The 19965-nt window shown below is 42.2% G+C and overlaps 4 protein-coding genes across 4 annotated transcripts; 2 read left to right on the forward strand and 2 right to left on the reverse strand.

Moving 5' to 3' along the window:
* Positions 1–572: 572 nt before the first annotated feature.
* Positions 573–2320, forward strand: LOC137792606 (immunoglobulin kappa light chain-like). The gene is made up of 3 exons (XM_068588346.1): positions 573–1245; positions 1687–1823; positions 2162–2320. The coding sequence occupies exons 1-3, from the start codon at positions 573–575 to the stop codon at positions 2318–2320; spliced, it is 969 nt and encodes a 322-aa protein (XP_068444447.1).
* Positions 2321–7042: 4722 nt separating this feature from the next.
* Positions 7043–9100, reverse strand: LOC137792204 (uncharacterized). Its single transcript, XM_068587756.1, has 5 exons — positions 9046–9100; positions 8273–8947; positions 7967–8089; positions 7275–7318; positions 7043–7159 (listed from the first exon to the last, which is right to left on the reverse strand). Exons 1-5 carry the CDS (start codon positions 9098–9100, stop codon positions 7043–7045), a joined length of 1014 nt encoding a protein of 337 aa, XP_068443857.1.
* A 1907-nt stretch (positions 9101–11007) lies between these two features.
* LOC137792260 (uncharacterized) lies at positions 11008–12535 on the reverse strand. Its single transcript, XM_068587855.1, has 5 exons — positions 12478–12535; positions 11705–12379; positions 11512–11631; positions 11384–11427; positions 11008–11256 (listed from the first exon to the last, which is right to left on the reverse strand). The coding sequence occupies exons 1-5, from the start codon at positions 12530–12532 to the stop codon at positions 11137–11139; spliced, it is 1014 nt and encodes a 337-aa protein (XP_068443956.1). The 5' UTR covers positions 12533–12535; the 3' UTR covers positions 11008–11136.
* A 5965-nt stretch (positions 12536–18500) lies between these two features.
* On the forward strand, positions 18501–19965 carry LOC137792208 (immunoglobulin kappa light chain-like). The gene is made up of 5 exons (XM_068587762.1): positions 18501–18556; positions 18690–19397; positions 19471–19590; positions 19675–19718; positions 19846–19965. Exons 1-5 carry the CDS (start codon positions 18502–18504, stop codon positions 19963–19965), a joined length of 1047 nt encoding a protein of 348 aa, XP_068443863.1. The 5' UTR covers position 18501.

A 19965-nucleotide genomic window follows, 5' to 3' on the forward strand; every position in this document is an offset into this window, starting at 1 on the left:
GTCAGCGATGTTTAAATGATTCGTCCCTTCTTTCCTCTGCACTTTCGCGTCTCTCGTCCTACATGCTGCACATGTCTACATTGAACTGTGGCGGTCTACTTCTCTTTGCATGTGACCCTCAAGACCTTCAGTTGTTGCTCAAAGTTTCTTACAACAGTCCTTAAGATGTGGCATCAAATCATCAATTCTACGCAGTTACAACTGTGGTTAGTTTGTTCCACACATGCTGAAGGTGAGACTCTTCTCAAGGACCAACAAAGCCGAGGTAGGGGGAACTGAACATGTGTTCACCGTTTCCCAAAAAAGGACATCCATTCTGATTGGCCGACCGTCTCTGTGAAGAGTGAAGATCGTACAGAGATGCACTTCATTCGTCACAGCATTTGAAGCACGATGACGCCTCCAAACTTGCCGTTGTATAGCACATGTTTGTTCTTGATGAATATGGGTAAGTTGTGTTTATTTTTTTACTGCCTGTTTACTTTAAACTGTGTTTGCTCGTGACATGTTTTCAAGCATTTTTACATACTAGCATGAAGTTACTTTGCCTCTTCATTTCCTCCTCAGCTCCTATGGCATCTTTGATGGAATCACCTTCACATTTTCAATTGCTTGATGTCGGGGAAAGTGTGACTCTGCCATGCGTCTGTGATATTGGAGCGGTGTTATTCTTCTGGTACAAGCAAACCCTGGGACAGAAGCCAAAGCTCATGTCTTCTTACTATAGTTATAGCAATAACGGCACCTTCCTCAATGAATATGAGAACAATTCACGTTTCTCACTGGATACTGGACGTGATAAAAATCACTTGAAGATTTCAGATCTGCAAATTTCAGACTCGGCCACTTACTTCTGCATTGAGACCAATATGTTTGATTTAAAATTTTGCCAAAGCACTACTGTGAATGTGAAGGGTTCAGGGTTGAAGGTCCATCAGTCGGCGTCTGAGAGCATCCAGCCAGGAGGCTCTGTGACTCTGAACTGTACAGTTCACACTGGGACCTGTGATGGTCCACACAGTGTTTACTGGTTCAAAGACTCTGAGGAGTCTCACCCAGGACTCATTTACACCCACGGAGGCAGGAACCACCAGTGTGAGAGGAAACCCAGCACACAAACACACACCTGTGTCTACAACCTGCCCATGAAGAGCCTGGATCTGTCTCATGCTGGGACATACTACTGTGCTGTGGCCTCGTGTGGACACATCCTGTTTGGAAACAAGACCACGCTGAACTTTGAAGGTAAACTAAATCTACAGTCATTGTATTAATCCAACATGTAGCCGAAGATAAAAGAGGGTTCAGCGTTCTGAGTTCAGGTCAAGTTGCTGCATGTGTGAATATCTCTCTGCCACAGGTCTGCACGGAAATAAAACTACGGCATTGTACCTTTATGCAAAGCACGGATTCATTCGTTCACATTACTAGATCAATACATTTTAGTTATACATGAAAAATAAATATAATCTGGGAGAGATTACATTTCCTGGAAAGCGTTATCGTCAATGCATTTGTCAGTTATTTAAACTGCAATATCTTTAGAAATAACCAAGTCAGTGTTCAAATGGGCATGTCAGGATTTATTGTTCAGATATTCTTGAGATGGTCAAATGTAATGCTTTAAATCAACATTAAAAAAAGAAAACTAAACTCCCTGTAACGTTGACGTCTGTCTCCCTCCAGGAGACGAGTGCTCTCCGGTTTTGGTGTATTTCTTGAGTGGAGCGTTGGCTTTCACCTCCATCCTGGTGCTTTTCCTGACGTTCACCGTGCGTCAGATGAAGCAAAGACAAAGTGCAGGTAACTGTTACTCTGTGAAGGTGACAGCGAGTATCGACTTCAAATCCCATTTCAGTGACAGCTTTCATTTTGTGTCTCACAACCAGAGTGTAACGCAACATTTCCAGAGACTTCTCCTCAGAATACAGCGGTATGTACAACTCATTTCAATCACGCAGCAGTGTCTTCATATTCTTTACATGTCAGCTGCTGCTATAACATATGTGCAACATGCAGTTATCAAGATAATTTACATTTACAACTTGACATATATATGTTTTCTTATCAAATTATTCGTTCAGGAGCATTAATAGAACATTTTCTCCATGACGCCTCCCAGTTTCTGCACGTCTCTCTCGTGCTGTATTGTTTCTTATAGCGATTAATAAGAATGTATTTTATATTTGATCAGTTATGTCAAGACGCAGAGAGCCTCCATTACGCTGCCATAAGGGATCACGGCGGCAACAAATCAAGAAGACAGAGGAAGGACACCTTGGATGAGTGTGTGTACTCCAGCGTGAGGCCGCAGACGTGATGCTGTGTAGCTCCACTCACAGGTCTGCTGCTGGTGTTGTCTCCTCTGAAAGTTTCCACAGGTCTAACCAGGAAATCACGTTCACAGTGAGGACCAAACCACCGCAGGACCTTGTATTCGCAGGTTGTTTGTTGTGCACGCTGCCACAAAGCCGGGCGTACGTCAAATGTGTTTTCTGTTCACGGTGCAGAGAGGATATCTTTGTCTCTGTGGTTAACGGCAGGACGTCTCTTCATCACTGCTTCTCTGTGTCTCTCCAAGTGGCTGCTTGTTCACTGATATCGCATCTTGCTGCTGGTGCTGATGGTCCTCTGTTCTGTTGGGATCTGTGAGGACCTCGAACAGAGACAGAAAAGTGTTTTACAGACACGTAGGGGGAAAGATTGTGGTTTCTTACCAACCTCTTCCCCTTCCTGTTTCAGCACAGCTACGACAGAAGTGTCTTTTTATTGTGTGGTTAGTCCGGCTATCTGCTCTCATTTTACAGACAATCTCCCTCAACATGACGGCCTTTAAGAGGGCAGGTTGAAGATAGTGGTATTAAACAAGACGATGACATGACCTCTCACCTCAAAATATGAGAATGAAAATGGATTCCCTTTACACACTTTATGCTAACCAAGCAGTTTGAGCTCCTTTGCGTGATGAATATTTGTTATTTTTCACTTATTCTACAAATGATGTATTTTTATATTTGTCTTTTAAATGTGCACATTTGCAATAAGCAATACACAAAAAGCCTCGCCTTGCATGACCATACAGTACATATGCAGTTTTATGTGCAATGAAACAACAAAAAGAGTTTTATTCAGTATATGCAGAATAACATCCTGTTCCTTTAGTTGTGGTTTTTAGATTTAGATGTACGTATAAATCTCTCTGTCGGTCATGTGTCTGGTTTCATACGGCATTTTCTGCTGTTTGTTCTTTGTAATGTGTTTTTTGTGAGTCTGTTGTTGTCTTTGGGGACAGATGAGTTTCCCCACTGGGGATTAATAAAAGCTTTTTAATCTAATAGTATTATTAGTCGTAGTTTGTCATTGATAATCTCATCATGTAGTCCTGTTTGACAAATTAGTAAATGCAACACAAATGAACGAAATGACGGAATAAAGCAGAAACATGACTTTTACACACAATCCTGATGAGGTTGTTTGAATTTAGAAGTTAGACAATAAAGAAAAACTACAATTCTTTGTATTGTTACGAGAACTACAACCATACAAACAAAGCATTGCATCCCTCACACATGTAGCTTTAGTGGCAACACTGTTGCCCGTAGCCAAAACATTGTGTTTAGAATATTGAGCATTTGGTTATTCACCAACTAAAGATAATAAAATAACAGAACATCTTTATTTTCATGACCTCAAACCAGGTTTGCGTGAAAGCCTCATGTCATTATGTAAATTCACTCAGTGAGAACATTATTCTGTCTTTATTTTGTCTTGTTTCATGTTCAATTTCAACATCTCAGCTTCAAAGATCATTCATCACAGGAGCTTATCTTTGTGATCAGGCTAAATGTTCGGAAGCAGCAGTTCAGTGTGTTTCTCTGTGTGTAACCACACTGCTTGTAAGTTAAAAAAACACAAAGGTTATGTTGCGCTGTGGTTAGAAAAACGAAGGTTGAAAGTTAATAAGACAATAGATTTAAAGTAGTTTCACTACTGCTGGATTCTTGGATTGCCACTTGCACGTCGCACGCAACAAATGAGCTCTCTTTTAAATCTGTGCAGCAGTTCTCATGCTAGCGGCTGCGCGTTTAGTTGCATTAGCCGTTAGCTGTGTTAGCTAAACACACCGTGGGACTCCCACCGGCTGCTAACAGCTAGCTAGCTCTCCTCCTACCAGCATAACAAGAAAAGAAATGTCATAAGAAAAGTAGGGAGGAGTATGGAAGCCCATTCCCACCACAAAAAAAAGTCATATATATTACTTCTGTTTTTTTGGTCATAATTATGACTTTTTTTTGGCGTAAATGGGCTTCCATAGAGGAGTCAGCAGTCAATGACAATAAAAAAACGGCAATAAAATATATAGTCAATTAAATAGGTAATCAATAAAATGCATTTTTTTAAAAGTTGTGAATCGTTCCAACCACAAGAGGTCATTGAGCAAACATATGAATGAGCAGAAAAAATATTAGTCTGATGATGTGGACAGACGCAGAGACGCACACACGCCCTAACGCATAATCTCCAGCTACAAACAGTCGCTTTGTCAAAGTCACTTTTATTGAGAAAATTGGACAGTGAAACATCAAAGTAACGTGTACAAAATGATTTTGTTTTCTGTGATAGCATGTTACAAACATCCTTTGCCGAATGTGTTTAAAGCAAACTCTGCATTGAAGACTTCACCGGCTCTTCCCGACGTAAACCAGGAGACAAACCGTCCCAAAGAGCAAGAGAACCACAGTCCTCGTGATGGAGAGCCAGACCAAGGTTCTCACTTCAGCCCTCTGGTCTTCACCAGCGTTGACGAGCAGCTCGCTTCCTCTCCCGAACAGCAGCTCCCCGCAGGAGGCCACGGCGCAGAAGTAGGTTCCAGCGTCTGAGGAGCTCAGGTTCACCTTCTGCAGATGGTAGACGCAGCGGCGCGCAGGACGCCCCGCCGGCGTGGAGACGCGTTCACACCGATCCTCGCCTGTCTGAAGGACGCCTTGACGAGATCCGTGTCGGAACCAGTAAACACTGTGTTCTCCATCGCAGGGCCCCGTCACTGAGTGTACGGTGCAGTTGAGCGTCACAGTGCCTCCTGACTGGATGCTCTCAGATACTGGCCGCTGGACTATTTCATTGAGGTTGGCTCCTAGAAACCACAGGAAATAAGGGTTTCTTTGGTTTACATTTTTGGAGACATGAAGTGTATGTAGGTCCTTAAACTCACCTATTTTTAGGGCTCTGCTGGAACTAAAAAGAGTGTATCTCTGCAACCACTCGGGCTGTTTGAATAATTTTGGTGTCATAATAAAAGGCTCAAATGTGAGATTGTGTTTAAATGTGTAAATATCAGTCTATATGCTACTATAGTGTTTTATTTAAATGTTTTATTTGAACTTGTCTTCACACTAAATAAATAGAGCTAAAACTTTATAATAACTACACAATATTTAGCTTTAGTAAAACATGAGTAAACAATTAATTCATTAATAAATAAATTTTATACTTGATTAAAAGGATTGACTATAATGTATTTTATGATTGGGGTTTCATACTTTATATATTACTTGTAAACTAAGTAATATATATTGCAAACCAATTATTAAGGACTTATAGACGACGCACTATTGGTTAATATGTGCTTCATAACAGGTTTTAACACTGTAATTCATGATACATTAACTAGTTACTAGTCGTTAGTTAAGTATTAGTTAAGTATATTGTGTGACCTCATCTAAAGTGAGGACTATCTGCTTCACAAGACATTAATAAATGATATTGAGAGGCTAGCAGTGCCTCGAAGCTCACAAAAGTCTTGTTTAACTTCTCAACAGAAAAGGGAAATAACAACAAAAAGTGATAAAGAACATTAACATGATGGTTATGGGGTGATGCCCGTCAGTGGCACGAGTGTTGAGTATGTTTTATAATCTGCTGGCACATAAATATTATTGATTATGAGTAACTAGTCACAGCTAGCTAGATGTGACTTGTGTGCTAGCTAGCGAGCTAGCAAACAACTCACATCTACTTCTGGGTGACGTCACAATGACTACGTTCACCTCTTATATATACAATCTATGAATGTAACTCATCTCTTCCCAACACATACAGTAGTGGCACATACATATTATTGATTATGAGTAACTAGTCACAGCTAGCTAGATGTGACTAGTTTACTAGCTAGCGAGCTAGCAAACAAGTAGCATCTATCTCTGGGTGACGTCACAGTGACTATATCCACCTCTTATATATACAATCTATGAATGTATCTCATCTCTTCTCAACACATACAGTAGACGACAGGCCAGAAGGGTTTGTGTATTATATAAATAGTATATATAGTAAAACTCACAGGCAGAAGGTTTTGCTTATTCATCGGGTTAGCATTTATTACCACTGTACACCACACTTAAAGCAACTGGTCGTATTCCTCCATACAATTTAACATTATGTTCAGGATTATTTTAACATCAGAATCATTTACATTTACAAAAAACTGACCAAGCGTTGGTACTCGACACGTTGGGAGTGAGAAGGGGTTGGTCTGGAAGGCTGGTAGCGTTTGGTTGAACGCATCTATGACCTACTTTTTATCTTTTTTTTCTATTGAAATGTTTGGCCTGTAATTGTCAATCTGGTTTTAACACTCTTATTTATTTATTTTTCCTAAACCTTTTTCCTGACCCTTTTTTTCCAAAACATTGCTTAGCCTACTTACTTACGTTATTGTTTTGCCAATGAGACGATGGCGAGGCTTTGATTGCTTTCACTCATTGTTCTTCACCTTCTCGCTTACTTTGCCTTTCTGTTTCCTCTTTTTCTTTAATGAACAGTGAGCATTCATACAGTTGTCTCTTACATACAAGTACAAACACAAAGCTTTAACTCTTTGGCGACTGTGTTTGATCTTCAGATCAGAACATTTTAAACTTCTAAAGTCCAAAAAAAGCCACAAAGTAACAGCGGCGGCTTCAACCCACAGTCACAAGAAAGACATGATGATGACCTCGTTGTCCCGTGGGCTTGATGGAAGCACTTAGAAGCGTGTACACTTCTACTGCTGACTTGAGTACGTGCATTCAGTCTCGTTGTTGCTCCTTTGTCTTCTCGATCTGTTGACCTTGTTTTCCCTTACGACCGCGTAATGGATGTTTTCTTCATTTTGTGCACCCTGCTAACAAAACATAAACCGCAATGTTGTACTTGACATACAAACTGCGGCCTCAAACATTTCTGTGCCTGATTGCTTACATGGTAATTAAGTAGTTAATCTGCACAATAAATACCTCTTCATTTGTTGTGAAGGGGGCTGAACATCTTCCATGAGGCTCTGAAACAGACAGAAAAGCACCATGACACTGTGATATGGTGCAGTGTTTTTCAACCACAGTGTCACTGCACACCAGTGTGAGGTCGTCAGGAAAATTTCCAATTTCATTTAATCGGTCCAAAAAAATATTATCTAGTTGCAGCAAATAATTTGGTTGCAATGTTGTGCTTCCACACAGAAGTCTGGTGGTTGTTGCGCGGCACAGTGCTAGCTTTGAGCTGCGGGAGGAACTACAAGTGTTTTTAAATGATGAGGTGCAATGGAGCAAAGCTGCTCGCAAGTGATGAGTGCTGTGCAACGCTCGCATACATGGCGGATCTACTTCAGCACCTCAAGGAAATGAACACACAAATGCAACACACAGACAAAATAACTTGTTTAAAAGTGCACCTCTGGCAACAACTTTGCTGAACCTACAGTTTCTGTTTGACGCCAAGGAGTTATCAATTATTGCAAACAGAGCAATTTCAACATTGGTCCTATTCTCCACAACATATCTGTGTAAGATGAGCTTTGTGTTTCTGCTCTGAGTTCATCCAAACAGGCCCAGCTTTACACTGATGTCAAATATCAACAAATCAAAAGACACATTGTCTGTATTATGCTATTAATTGGTTATTAAATAACACATAATAGTAGTTACAGTACCTGTGGAGTTGCAGTGGTTTCCCTTGTTCATCAAGCACAGTAAGAAAACCAGTAAGACACCGAGGATGGTGGTGAACGTCAAAGCTGCACTCAAGAGATACACCAAGACAAGAGAGTCCTCATCTGCAGAGAGACAGACATCAGGAGACATTATGGTTTAAGTGGTTTAAATGATAACCAACGTACATCTACACCAGTTAGTACACACAATAAGACAGTATGTATATATTTTACATGTGTGGTGGAAGTAGTATACTAACTGTGAATTGAAATAAATAACAAAATATCTACTAAAAAGTCTCTCACCTTTAAAGTCCAGCGTGGTCCCGTCTCCAAACAGGATGTGTCCACACGAGGCCACAGCACAGTAGTATGTCCCAGCATGAGACAGATCCAGGCTCTTCATGGGCAGGTTGTAGACACAGGTGTGTGTTTGTGTGCTGGGTTTCCTCTCACACTGGTGGTTCCTGCCTCCGTGGGTGTAAATGAGTCCTGGGTGAGACTCCTCAGAGTCTTTGAACCAGTAAACACTGTGTGGACCATCACAGGTCCCAGTGTGAACTGTACAGTTCAGAGTCACAGAGCCTCCTGGCTGGATGCTCTCAGACGCCGACTGATGGACCAAAGCTGGGACCTTCAACCCTGAACCCTTCACATTGACAACAATGGCCTCCATGAAATCAAACTTGTCTGTGAAGCTACTTAAGCAGTAATACGTAGCCGAGTCAGAAATTTGCAGATCTGTTATCCTCAAGTGATTCTGATCCGTTCTAGCATCCAATGTGAAGCGTGGATTCTTGAATTCAGCATGAAAAGAACCATTTGTGTTGTACTTGTATAAGGTAGAGACGTGCTTTGGTTTCTGTCCCAGAGTCTGTTTATACCAGAAAAGCCTTGGTGCAACAAGGTCTTTGAAGAAACAATGCAACGTCACGTTTTCCCCAGTTTGAACTGATAGAAAGCGGTTTTGGGTCGTCTGAACTGAAGCGAGAGGAGAGATGAACAAACACACTTCATGTTAGCATGAATCATCACATCAGAAATAATGTGAGGAGCAGTCACAAAAAAACACAACTCACCCATTTCCCCTATGAACAAACACGTCAGATAGAAGACACACTTTGGAGATGCCATCGCCTTCAGATTCTCGCGCTGAATGAGAACAATGTAGATCCCTTCAACACTTTGCACTCACAGGCCTGTTTGATTGGCCAACTGAAAGTGACGCTACATCCTATTTAGGAAACTTGATCACATGCTCACTCCCGCCTGCAGACTCAAATTAGCAAGTTGACATATTTGGAGATAAATGATAGACTCAGCTCTCTTTTTAAAGCTACAGTAGGGATAGACAACACTTTACATGTGCTACATTTTTTAAATCATAATCATGAAAATCTTTTCATTAATTTAGGCCTGTACAATGAATTCAAACAAAATCACAATCTTGGTTCCGGCCTCTCTTCATGACTGTTTCTCTCCACGAGGTGAACTGTGGAGAGGAAGAGGAGGGTCAGGACACAGAGGGAGATGTGATGCAAAACAATGATTCATAAAGAAAAACAAATATATGTTTTGTTTATGTTCTTAATAGAAATAGCATTTATGCACATAACCTATTTAGAGAACCGACACCATCGTTAGAACAAAAAAATAACTGCTAATAACCTCACTTCATTATTGTAACATGTAGATTTAGTAATGAGAGGCCGTATTAGTTTATGGATTAGCATGTAATGCTACAAAAACTAATACCTTTACATACTGTTGGACACATTAATGGTTATTTAACGGGGACATTTTCTCGTTCTTGTATCTGGGTTTCTACTAGAACGTGTTCATTCTTTAATGTTCCACACAAACACTTCATTTCAACAAAATGCCACACAGTGTACCTTTTAAAATAATAGAATCAGCTTCAATGACCATGTAAATTTGCATATACGTGGAATTTAACGCTGGTTTTCACTTTGCTCTTCGTACAATAAGCAAAAGTCCTGTTCCTGAAAAGTCTGCTCTGATTGGCTCATGAGGAGAAGATGCAGCACCTTTGCAAACAGAGTTCTCCAGCAGCGGGTTGAGATACTCAGATATATTCAAATGAACCTGCATGTGGAAGTGGAGTCAAACCTGAATGTCTTGTTGAATCACATGTTTTCTGATCTAAAAGGCCGACAAAGAACTGACTGGATGTCTTCTTTCACACTGCAGATCCCCAACAAGTGTTGGCACAAGCACTGAACAAGAGCCTTCTTCATGATAAGTCCTCTCTCAGCCGCTCTGTGCCATCTTTTATTTATTAGTTATCGGCTGAAATGCATTATTAAAACAATAATACTGACTAAATGATCTTACCCATCAACCAAATATAGATTGGCCACCAATATCTTGAGCTTCTATCAGTACAATCACCTGAAACGCACGTTTAAAAAGGCAGAAAAACTAAATTCAGGCAAAATTCAATAAATCTTTCTTAATTGTGCAACAAAACAAAAATAACCACCTGCTGTAGGTGGTTATTGTCTGTCGAAAAAGAGTTGATGTGCAATGGGATATGGAAACGCCTTTCCATATAAGTAATGACGTAGCAAACACCTGCTGGAGTTTAAAGGTGGAACAATGTGTTTACATGATGAAGAGTTCATGCTGAGAAGAGAATGTCCTCTTGTGGGACAGAAGAGACAACTTCTCCGTGTTAGTACCAACTCTTGATTTAAGATCATGAACCAAAGCCTCGTGTTTTTAGGTCAAGAAGAAAATAAAAAACACACCTTCCTGTGCTGGAACATTGAGTTTCACCACTTTGAGGTTAACCTCATTCTCTGTTCATGTGAAGAAGCTCCTCAGTTGAACATGAAGACACAACATGTTTCGAGCAAGTGTTCAACAATCGATTATGTTTATTTTATTTCATTGATGGCATGAAATTGACAAACAAAACCCCACATGTGATTTGTTATAAACAACAACGAGGATGAACACAACACAAGCTGATCTTGAAGCGAGAAGCGTTTGAGGGACTTTAACAGGGTCGTAAATCTGAGCTTCTAAATATTCTGGTGAAGACGTGGTTTACAGATAACCTGCTTCAGACCACACACACACAACACATGAGTATCACACATATGCACACTAGCAAAAGATAGAAAGATTTAATATTGGCTCCAGTTCTACTGCTTCACGCTGTGGTACACACATTCACTCCAGGTCTGATCCTTCTGTCTTCTGGATCCGTTGTGCAGGCGCACACTTAAAGCTGCATAATACAGGATTTCTGCTTGCTGGTGACCCTGGTGACAGATCACATATCAGTGGATTATTATTAGATTAAACAATACCCAGGAAACAATGCATTGTCCAATAAAGCAAAGTGTGTGAATGGGAGTTCATCAGTTCATCTAACAGCTGTTTATTCACCTTTGCATTTGCTGTGGAGGGAGCTGGACATCTTGCCTGAGACTCTGCTTGTAAAAGAGGAAAAGTTCTTTCATTCAAAAGCCACATTCAGTGAAATGAAGCTGCCAGATGTGAACAGCAGAAGTTACCTGTGTTCTGGCAGCTGTTTCCCTTGTTCATCACGCACACTGAGAGAGCCAGTAAGACACTCAGGATGCTGGTGAACGTCAAAGCTGCACTCGAGAGATACGAGACAAGAGAGTCCTCGTCTGCAGAGAAACAGTAGAAACATGTTTTCAAGCACCAATGGGATGCAACAACCTCTACTAAAAAGTCTCTCACCTTTAAAGTCCAGCGTGGTCCCGTCTCCAAACAGGATGTGTCCACACGAGGCCACAGCACAGTAGTATGTCCCAGCATGAGACAGATCCAGGCTCTTCATGGGCAGGTTGTAGACACAGGTGTGTGTTTGTGTGCTGGGTTTCCTCTCACACTGGTGGTTCCTGCCTCCGTGGGTGTAAATGAGTCCTGGGTGAGACTCCTCAGAGTCTTTGAACCAGTAAACACTGTGTGGACCATCACAGGTCCCAGTGAGAACTGTACAGTTCAGAGTCACAGAGCCTCCTGGCTGGATGCTCTCAGACGCCGACTGATGGACCAAAGCTGGGACCTTCAACCCTGAACCTTCTACACTGACAACAATGGCCTCCATGAAATCAAACTTGTCTGTGAAGCTACCTAAGCAGTAATACGTAGCCGAGTCAGAAATTTGCAGATCTGTTATCCTCAAGTGATTCTGATCCGTTCTAGCATCCAATGTGAAGCGTGGATTCTTGAATTCAGCATGAAAAGAACCATTTGTGTTGTACTTGTATAAGGTAGAGACGTGCTTTGGTTTCTGTCCCAGAGTCTGTTTATACCAGAAAAGCCTTGGTGCAACAAGGTCTTTGAAGAAGCAATGCAACGTCACGTTTTCCCCAGTTTGAACTGATAGAAAGCGGTTTTGGGTCGTCTGAACTGAAGCGAGAGGAGAGATGAACAAACACACTTCATGTTAGCATGAATCATCACATCAGAAATAATGTGAGGAGCAGTCACAAAAAAACACAACTCACCCATTTCCCCTATGAACAAACACGTCAGATAGAAGACACACTTTGGAGATGCCATCGCCTTCAGATTCTCGCGCTGAATGAGAACAATGTAGATCCCTTCAACACTTTGCACTCACAGGCCTGTTTGATTGGCCAACTGAAAGTGACGCTACATCCTATTTAGGAAACTTGATCACATGCTCACTGCCGCCTGCAGACTCAAATTAGCAAGTTGACATATTTGGAGATAAATGATAGACTCAGCTCTCTTTTTAAAGCTACAGTAGGGATAGACAACACTTTACATGTGCTACATTTTTTAAATCATAATCATGAAAATCTTTTCATTAATCGAGGCCTGTACAATGAATTCAAACAAAATCACAATCTTGGTTCCGGCCTCTCTTCATGACCGTTTCTCTCCACGAGGTGAACTGTGGAGAGGAAGAGGAGGGTCAGGACACAGAGGGAGATGTGATGCAAAACAATGATTCATAAAGAAAAACAAATATATGTTTTGTTTCTTCTTAATAGAAATAGCATTTATGCACATAACCTATTTAGAGAACCGACACCATCGTTAGAACAAAAAAATAACTGCTAATAACCTCACTTCATTATTGTAACATGTAGATTTAGTAATGAGAGGCCGTATTAGTTTATGGATTAGCATGTAATGCTACAAAAACTAATACCTTTACATACTGTTGGACACATTAATGGTTATTTAAAGGGGACATTTTGTCGTTCTTGTATCTGGGTTTCTACTAGAACGTGTTCACATTCTTTAATGTTCCACACAAACACTTCATTTCAACAAAATGCCACACAGTGTACCTTTTAAAATAATAGAATCAGCTTTAATGACCATGTAAATTTGCATATACGTGGAATTTAACGCTGGTTTTCACTTTGCTCTTCGTACAATAAGCAAAAGTCCTGTTCCTGAAAAGTCTGCTCTGATTGGCTCATGAGGAGAAGATGCAGCACCTTTGCAAACAGAGTTCTCCAGCAGCGGGTTGAGATACTCAGATATATTCAAATGAACCTGCATGTGGAAGTGGAGTCAAACCTGAATGTCTTGTTGAATCACATGTTTTCTGATCTAAAAGGCCGACAAAGAACTGACTGGATGTCTTCTTTCACACTGCAGATCCCCAACAAGTGTTGGCACAAGCACTGAACAAGAGCCTTCTTCATGATAAGTCCTCTCTCAGCCGCTCTGTGCCATCTTTTATTTATTAGTTATCGGCTGAAATGCATTATTAAAACAATAATACTGACTAAATGATCTTACCCATCAACCAAATATAGATTGGCCACCAATATCTTGAGCATCTATCAGTACAATCACCTGAAACGCACGTTTAAAAAGGCAGAAAAAATAAATTCAGGCAAAATTCAATAAATCTTTCTTAATTGTGCAACAAAACAAAAATAACCACCTGCTGTAGGTGGTTATTGTCTGTCGAAAAAGAGTTGATGTGCAATGGGATACGGACACGCCTTTCCATATAAGTAATGACGTAGCAAACACCTGCTGGAGTTTAAAGGTGGAACAATGTGTTTACATGATGAAGAGTTCATGCTGAGAAGAGAATGTCCTCTTGTGGGACAGAAGAGACAACTTCTCTGTGTTAGTACCAACTCTTGATTTAAGATCATGAACCAAAGCCTCGTGTTTTTAGGTCAAGAAGAAAATAAAAAACACACCTTCCTGTGCTGGAACATTGAGTTTCACCACTTTGAGGTTAACCTCATTCTCTGTTCATGTGAAGAAGCTCCTCAGTTGAACATGAAGACACAACATGTTTCGAGCAAGTGTTCAACAATCGATTATGTTTATTTTATTTCATTGATGGCATGAAATTGACAAACAAAACCCCACATGTGATTTGTTATAAACAACAACGAGGATGAACACAACACAAGCTGATCTTGAAGCGAGAAGCGTTTGAGGGACTTTAACAGGGTCGTAAATCTGAGCTTCTAAATATTCTGGTGAAGACGTGGTTTACAGATAACCTGCTTCAGACCACACACACACAGCACATGAGTATCACACATATGCACACTAGCAAAAGATAGAAAGATTTAATAATGGCTCCAGTTCTACTGCTTCACGCTGTGGTACACACATTCACTCCAGGTCTGATCCTTCTGTCTTCTGGATCCGTTGTGCAGGCGCACACTTAAAGCTGCATAATACAGGATTTCTGCTTGCTGGTGACCCTGGTGACAGATCACATATCAGTGGATTATTATTAGATTAAACAATACCCAGGAAACAATGCATTGTCCAATAAAGCAAAGTGTGTGAATGGGAGTTCATCAGTTCATCTAACAGCTGTTTATTCACCTTTGCATTGGCTGTGGAGGGAGCTGGACATCTTGCCTGAGACTCTGCTTGTAAAAGAGGAAAAGTTCTTTCATTCAAAAGCCACATTCAGTGAAATGAAGCTGCCAGATGTGAACAGCAGAAGTTACCTGTGTTCTGGCAGCTGTTTCCCTTGTTCATCACGCACACTGAGAGAGCCAGTAAGACACTCAGGATGCTGGTGAACGTCAAAGCTGCACTCGAGAGATACGAGACAAGAGAGTCCTCATCTGCAGAGAGACAGCAGAAACATGTTTTCAAGCACCAATGGGATGCAACAACCTCTACTAAAAAGTCTCTCACCTTCAACGTCCAGCGTGGTCTTGTTTCCAAACAGGTTGACATATTTAGAGATAAATGAGGAACATAATGATTTAAACACATTTAGTGCAGTTCCATCCAAGCATCCATAGTTGATAGTATTGTGTAAATACTAATAAGCTGCAGTAGGGATATATAACACTGTACTGTGTGCTAAAATATCCCAGAATACCTGCTGAGTGAAAGGCATATTACTATGAAACATACTCAACACTCGTGCCACTGCCCCATCACCATCAGATTAATGTTCTTTATCACTTGAATGAGTCTATTTCCCATAACTGAGACTTTTGTTAGCTTTCAGGCGCTGCTAGCCTTTCAATGTGATTTATAAATGTGTTGTAAAGCAGATAGTCCTCCTTTCAGATAAGGTACTTCACTCATACTTAACTAATGACTAGAAACTTCCTGACTTAACCATGAATTGCAGAATTAAAACGCATTTAAGGTCCAATTACACTAGACGTGACTCTCAAAAACCCGTCGCTAGCACAACCATTGTTTTCCTATGGTACGGCGCTTAATGCATAACAACACATATCTTAACTTCCTGCAACCCGCTTCCTCCAGTTGGTATTTCCCGGCACTATAAATGGGTGCTCAGGCCCGCGGGGAGGTCTTTTGCCTGAACACCCTTGGACGAGGAAACAGGTCGCGGTAAGTTGGGCTTTACAATCTGTACACATACAACATCCCAGCTATGATCCCTGGAAACTCAAGAGGCAAGAAAGCACAACGACTCCAAGGAAGAAGTAGAGGAAAGGTTGCTGACCCCCCGGCCCAGACCATCATACAACCAGACCATCGCAACTCCACCTGCTCTGGTCCATCCGGGATCGAACAAGCTGAGTCAACACCAGGTCCTGAGTCGGTGGGGTTGACCCTCCCTTTAAGCAACGGCCACGCTTACCTACGTTTCAGACAGCTTCCTATTGCTCTCGTGTGTGATGTGGAGAAAATGTTTCACCAGTTCCATGTCTGAAAGGACCGCGACTACCTCTGCTTCCTGTGTGGGAAAGATGGAGACGCAGGCACACAACCTCAGGAGCATCAAATGATGGTAGACCTTTTCCGGAAAGTGCTGAACATGCCATAATCCCAGATCTGCGAAGTCGAACGTACGATAAAGAAATCAAGCCGCACCACCTCCATGTGTTTCTGAACACAGACGGTATCCTCAAGATGGGAGGAAGACTCGGCCACTCGGCCACTCGTCCCTCGCCGACTCGCTCAAGCATCTAATTGTCATCCCCAAGGAACGTCATGTGACAAGGCTGAGGATAGCCCACGACCATGAAAGGACAAAGCCTCCGGGAAAAGGCCTCGGATCCAACGGCTATTGGATTCCTGGAACGAGCCGAGCAGTTGCATCATATGTTCGACGGTGTGTGATTTGTCGCAGGTTTAGGAGATCACCAGGGCCAAAGAACGAGTGATCTACCTGTGGAGTCCTCCCCACCCTCCACATCTTGTGGTCTGGACTGCTTCGATCCTTTCGCCACTGCAGAGTGAAGGAAACAACACGGGTTACTCTTTATCTCTTTCTGCTTAAGGGTCATCCACATCAAGACGTTGGAGGACTTGTCCACAGGTGCTTTCGTCAACGGCTTGCGATGCTTCATTGCTGTTCGGGGTGCAGTCCGTCCCACTCCAGTCTTGCAGGCACGAGGGAGCGGCAGATAAAGACTGTCAGGAGCGAACACTTCCCCATGGAAGACTCAACGACGAACTCTACTCTTCTCTACTCTGGCTGAGCAGTTCTGGAGTCGTTGAAAACGAGAATACCTTCACAACATCATTGCAATGTTGCAGCGCTGGCACGCACCAGGAGGAACCTGTGGATGATGTAGTGATGGACATGAATGAACTGTTGCCCAAAGGTGGATGTCGACTAGCAAGGGTTTTACAGACTGTCAGTGGTAAAGATAGACTTGTAAGGAGGGTGAAAATATCTGTGGGAGATAAGAGACTGAACCAGAAGGGCGAGTGCCTCAGAAAACTCAACGTAATGCATCAACTGGTGCAGAAGTAATTGTGTTGTTAGAGGCTTCTTAAGCACACAACTGTAAAGAGACATTGTCTATCTTGATGTGAAAATGATTCATAGGTCATGTAATGTAATATGAAACATGCATAACTTGGTGGGAGTGTAAGTAACCCAATAGGTGTTCTGGAAAATCCTTCCTTTCTCTCTATTTGGTAGAACTGAGACGATATAAAATGAATCTCCCGCGTACATCTTCGCTTCAGTCAGTCACCACCTCGTCTTCGGAGGTTTTATGGCAAGCAGTGTTCTGTTGAGTTGAAAATGCAAAAAGAAAGCTTTTATTTTGAAGCTGGATTGCAGAGTGAATGGCTTGTTCGGTGTGAGTGAGTCCTGCACAGAGTCGATCGCTGGCATCGCCCGCTGGATGGCGGTTAGACTTGTTATCTGACTGGTTCCTGACTTCCTGTGCTGTCATTCACACGTGGTCCACGATTACCTCACGAGAGCGAGGCGGCCGCAGTTTTTAGAGCCCGACACCCCAATGCATGATGGGAAACGCCGACCTGTCGCCAGACCAGAGAGCTGATTGCTCTTAGATTTTACAACAAACACCACGTTTGTGGTTGTGATAGTTGTTGGCTGTTAGTCTCAGGTTGAGTGGTGGATAATAATACAACTTTTTTATGCAACAATTTAAAACAAGCAGCAAAGTGCTTCACAGGCAGACATAAAAAGAACAATCGATGCAGGTACACACACATTTCTACATAAATGTATACTCACAAACACATATGAACAGATCCAAAAGAGGTCAGTAAACTATAGCCTACGGACCGGATCTGAAAGAAAGTCACTGTTCCTGTGACTTCCTGTGTGTCCTTTAAAGGCAGCTGAAAACTGTTCGACTTGACCGCAGTTTTTTGTCAGCGCCTCCTGCCGCCGCCGCCGCCCGCTCTCGTCTGCTTTCGAGGCGAGGTGCAGCTCATCAGCTCGTTGAAGATGAACTGTGCCTCGACTGGAAAGTAGACGAGAGCAGGAAGCATTGACAAAAAACTGCGGTGGAGGAAGCAAACAACTCGTTTTGTTCCTTTGTACACAACTCTTACGCTGGTTTGGAAATTAGTAGCCAATCGAGCCAAAGACCACTCAAATATCCAACAAGGGACTGCTTACAAAGACAAACTAATACCAATATTACTAAAGCTAACCAAACTATTGATCTAGTAAATCTAAAAAGAAGATTATTCAGAGAGTAGGATGTGCAGCTCTGTCACGTCAGGTCAGCCAATCAGACTCAGCCTCGCCTCTGGAGAGTGAAGAAAGTAAGATTCTCCTCATTCAACACAAGAGTTTCAACACGATGACATCTCCGAGGATTACCTGCGTTGTGACGTGGTTGTGCTTGTGTAAAATGGGTGAGTTGTGTTCTTTTTTGTGCAACTTTTCATGGAAAAGCTTATCTTTTTATCCATGTAATGTAATCATGATGCTGACGCCCATTAGATTGAATCAATTGTGTATTTGCTTTGTCTCTCATTTCACTTTCAGCTCATGCAACTGATCTGAAGTTATCTGCTCCTGTGGTTCAAGAGGGAAGTTTTCTATCCGCTGATGTTGGAGACAAAATTACTTTGCGATGTTTCTACAGCAACAATGAGCCGGCGTGGCTTTACTGGTATAAGCAGATGCTGGGAGAGAAGCCAATGCTGATCGCCACCGTTTATGTGTATGATACAAAAGCCACTTTTTACAATGAATTCAGGAACAATTCACGCTTCAAACTGGAAAGTGAAAAAGGTAAAAATCACTTGACAGTTTTTGATGTGCACATTTCAGACGCCGCTACTTACTACTGCGGAAGTAGCACCACATTTGTGTTGACTTTTGCCGAGGGCATTGTCGTCAGTGTAAAGGGTTCAGGGTTGAAGGTCCCAGCTTTGGTCCATCAGTCGGCGTCTGAGAGCATCCAGCCAGGAGGCTCTGTGACTCTGAACTGTACAGTTCACACTGGGACCTGTGATGGTCCACACAGTGTTTACTGGTTCAAAGACTCTGAGGAGTCTCTCCCAGGACTCATTTACACCCACGGAGGCAGGAACCACCAGTGTGAGAGGAAACCCAGCACACAAACACACACCTGTGTCTACAACCTGCCCATGAAGAGCCTGGATCTGTCTCATGCTGGGACATACTACTGTGCTGTGGCCTCGTGTGGACACATCCTGTTTGGAGACGGGACCACGCTGGACTTTAAAGGTGAGAGACTTTTTAGTAGAGGTTGTTGCATCCCATTGGTGCTTGACAACATGTTTCTGCTGTCTCTCTGCAGATGAGGACTCTCTTGTCTCGTATCTCTCGAGTGCAGCTTTGACGTTCACCAGCATCCTGAGTGTCTTACTGGCTCTCTCAGTGTGCGTGATGAACAAGGGAAACAGCTGCCAGAACACAGGTAACTTCTGCTGTTCACATCTGGCAGCTTCATTTCACTGAATGTGGCTTTTGAATGAAAGAACTTTTCCTCTTTTACAAGCAGAGTCTCAGGCAAGATGTCCAGCTCCCTCCACAGCAAATGCAAAGGTGAATAAACAGCTGTTACATGAACTGATGAACTCCCATTCACACACTTTGCTTTATTGGACAATGCATTGTTTCCTGGGTATTGTTTAATCTAATAATAATCCACTGATATGTGATCTGTCACCAGGGTCACCAGCAAGCAGAAATCCTGTATTATGCAGCTTTAAGTGTGCGCCTGCACAACGGATCCAGAAGACAGAAGGATCAGACCTGGAGTGAATGTGTGTACCACAGCGTGAAGCAGTAG

This window comes from Clinocottus analis, unplaced genomic scaffold, assembly GCF_023055335.1.
Source record: "Clinocottus analis isolate CAN_PGR_092001 unplaced genomic scaffold, fCliAna1.0.p SCAF_21, whole genome shotgun sequence".
In the NCBI taxonomy this organism is placed as follows: domain Eukaryota; kingdom Metazoa; phylum Chordata; class Actinopteri; order Perciformes; family Cottidae; genus Clinocottus; species Clinocottus analis.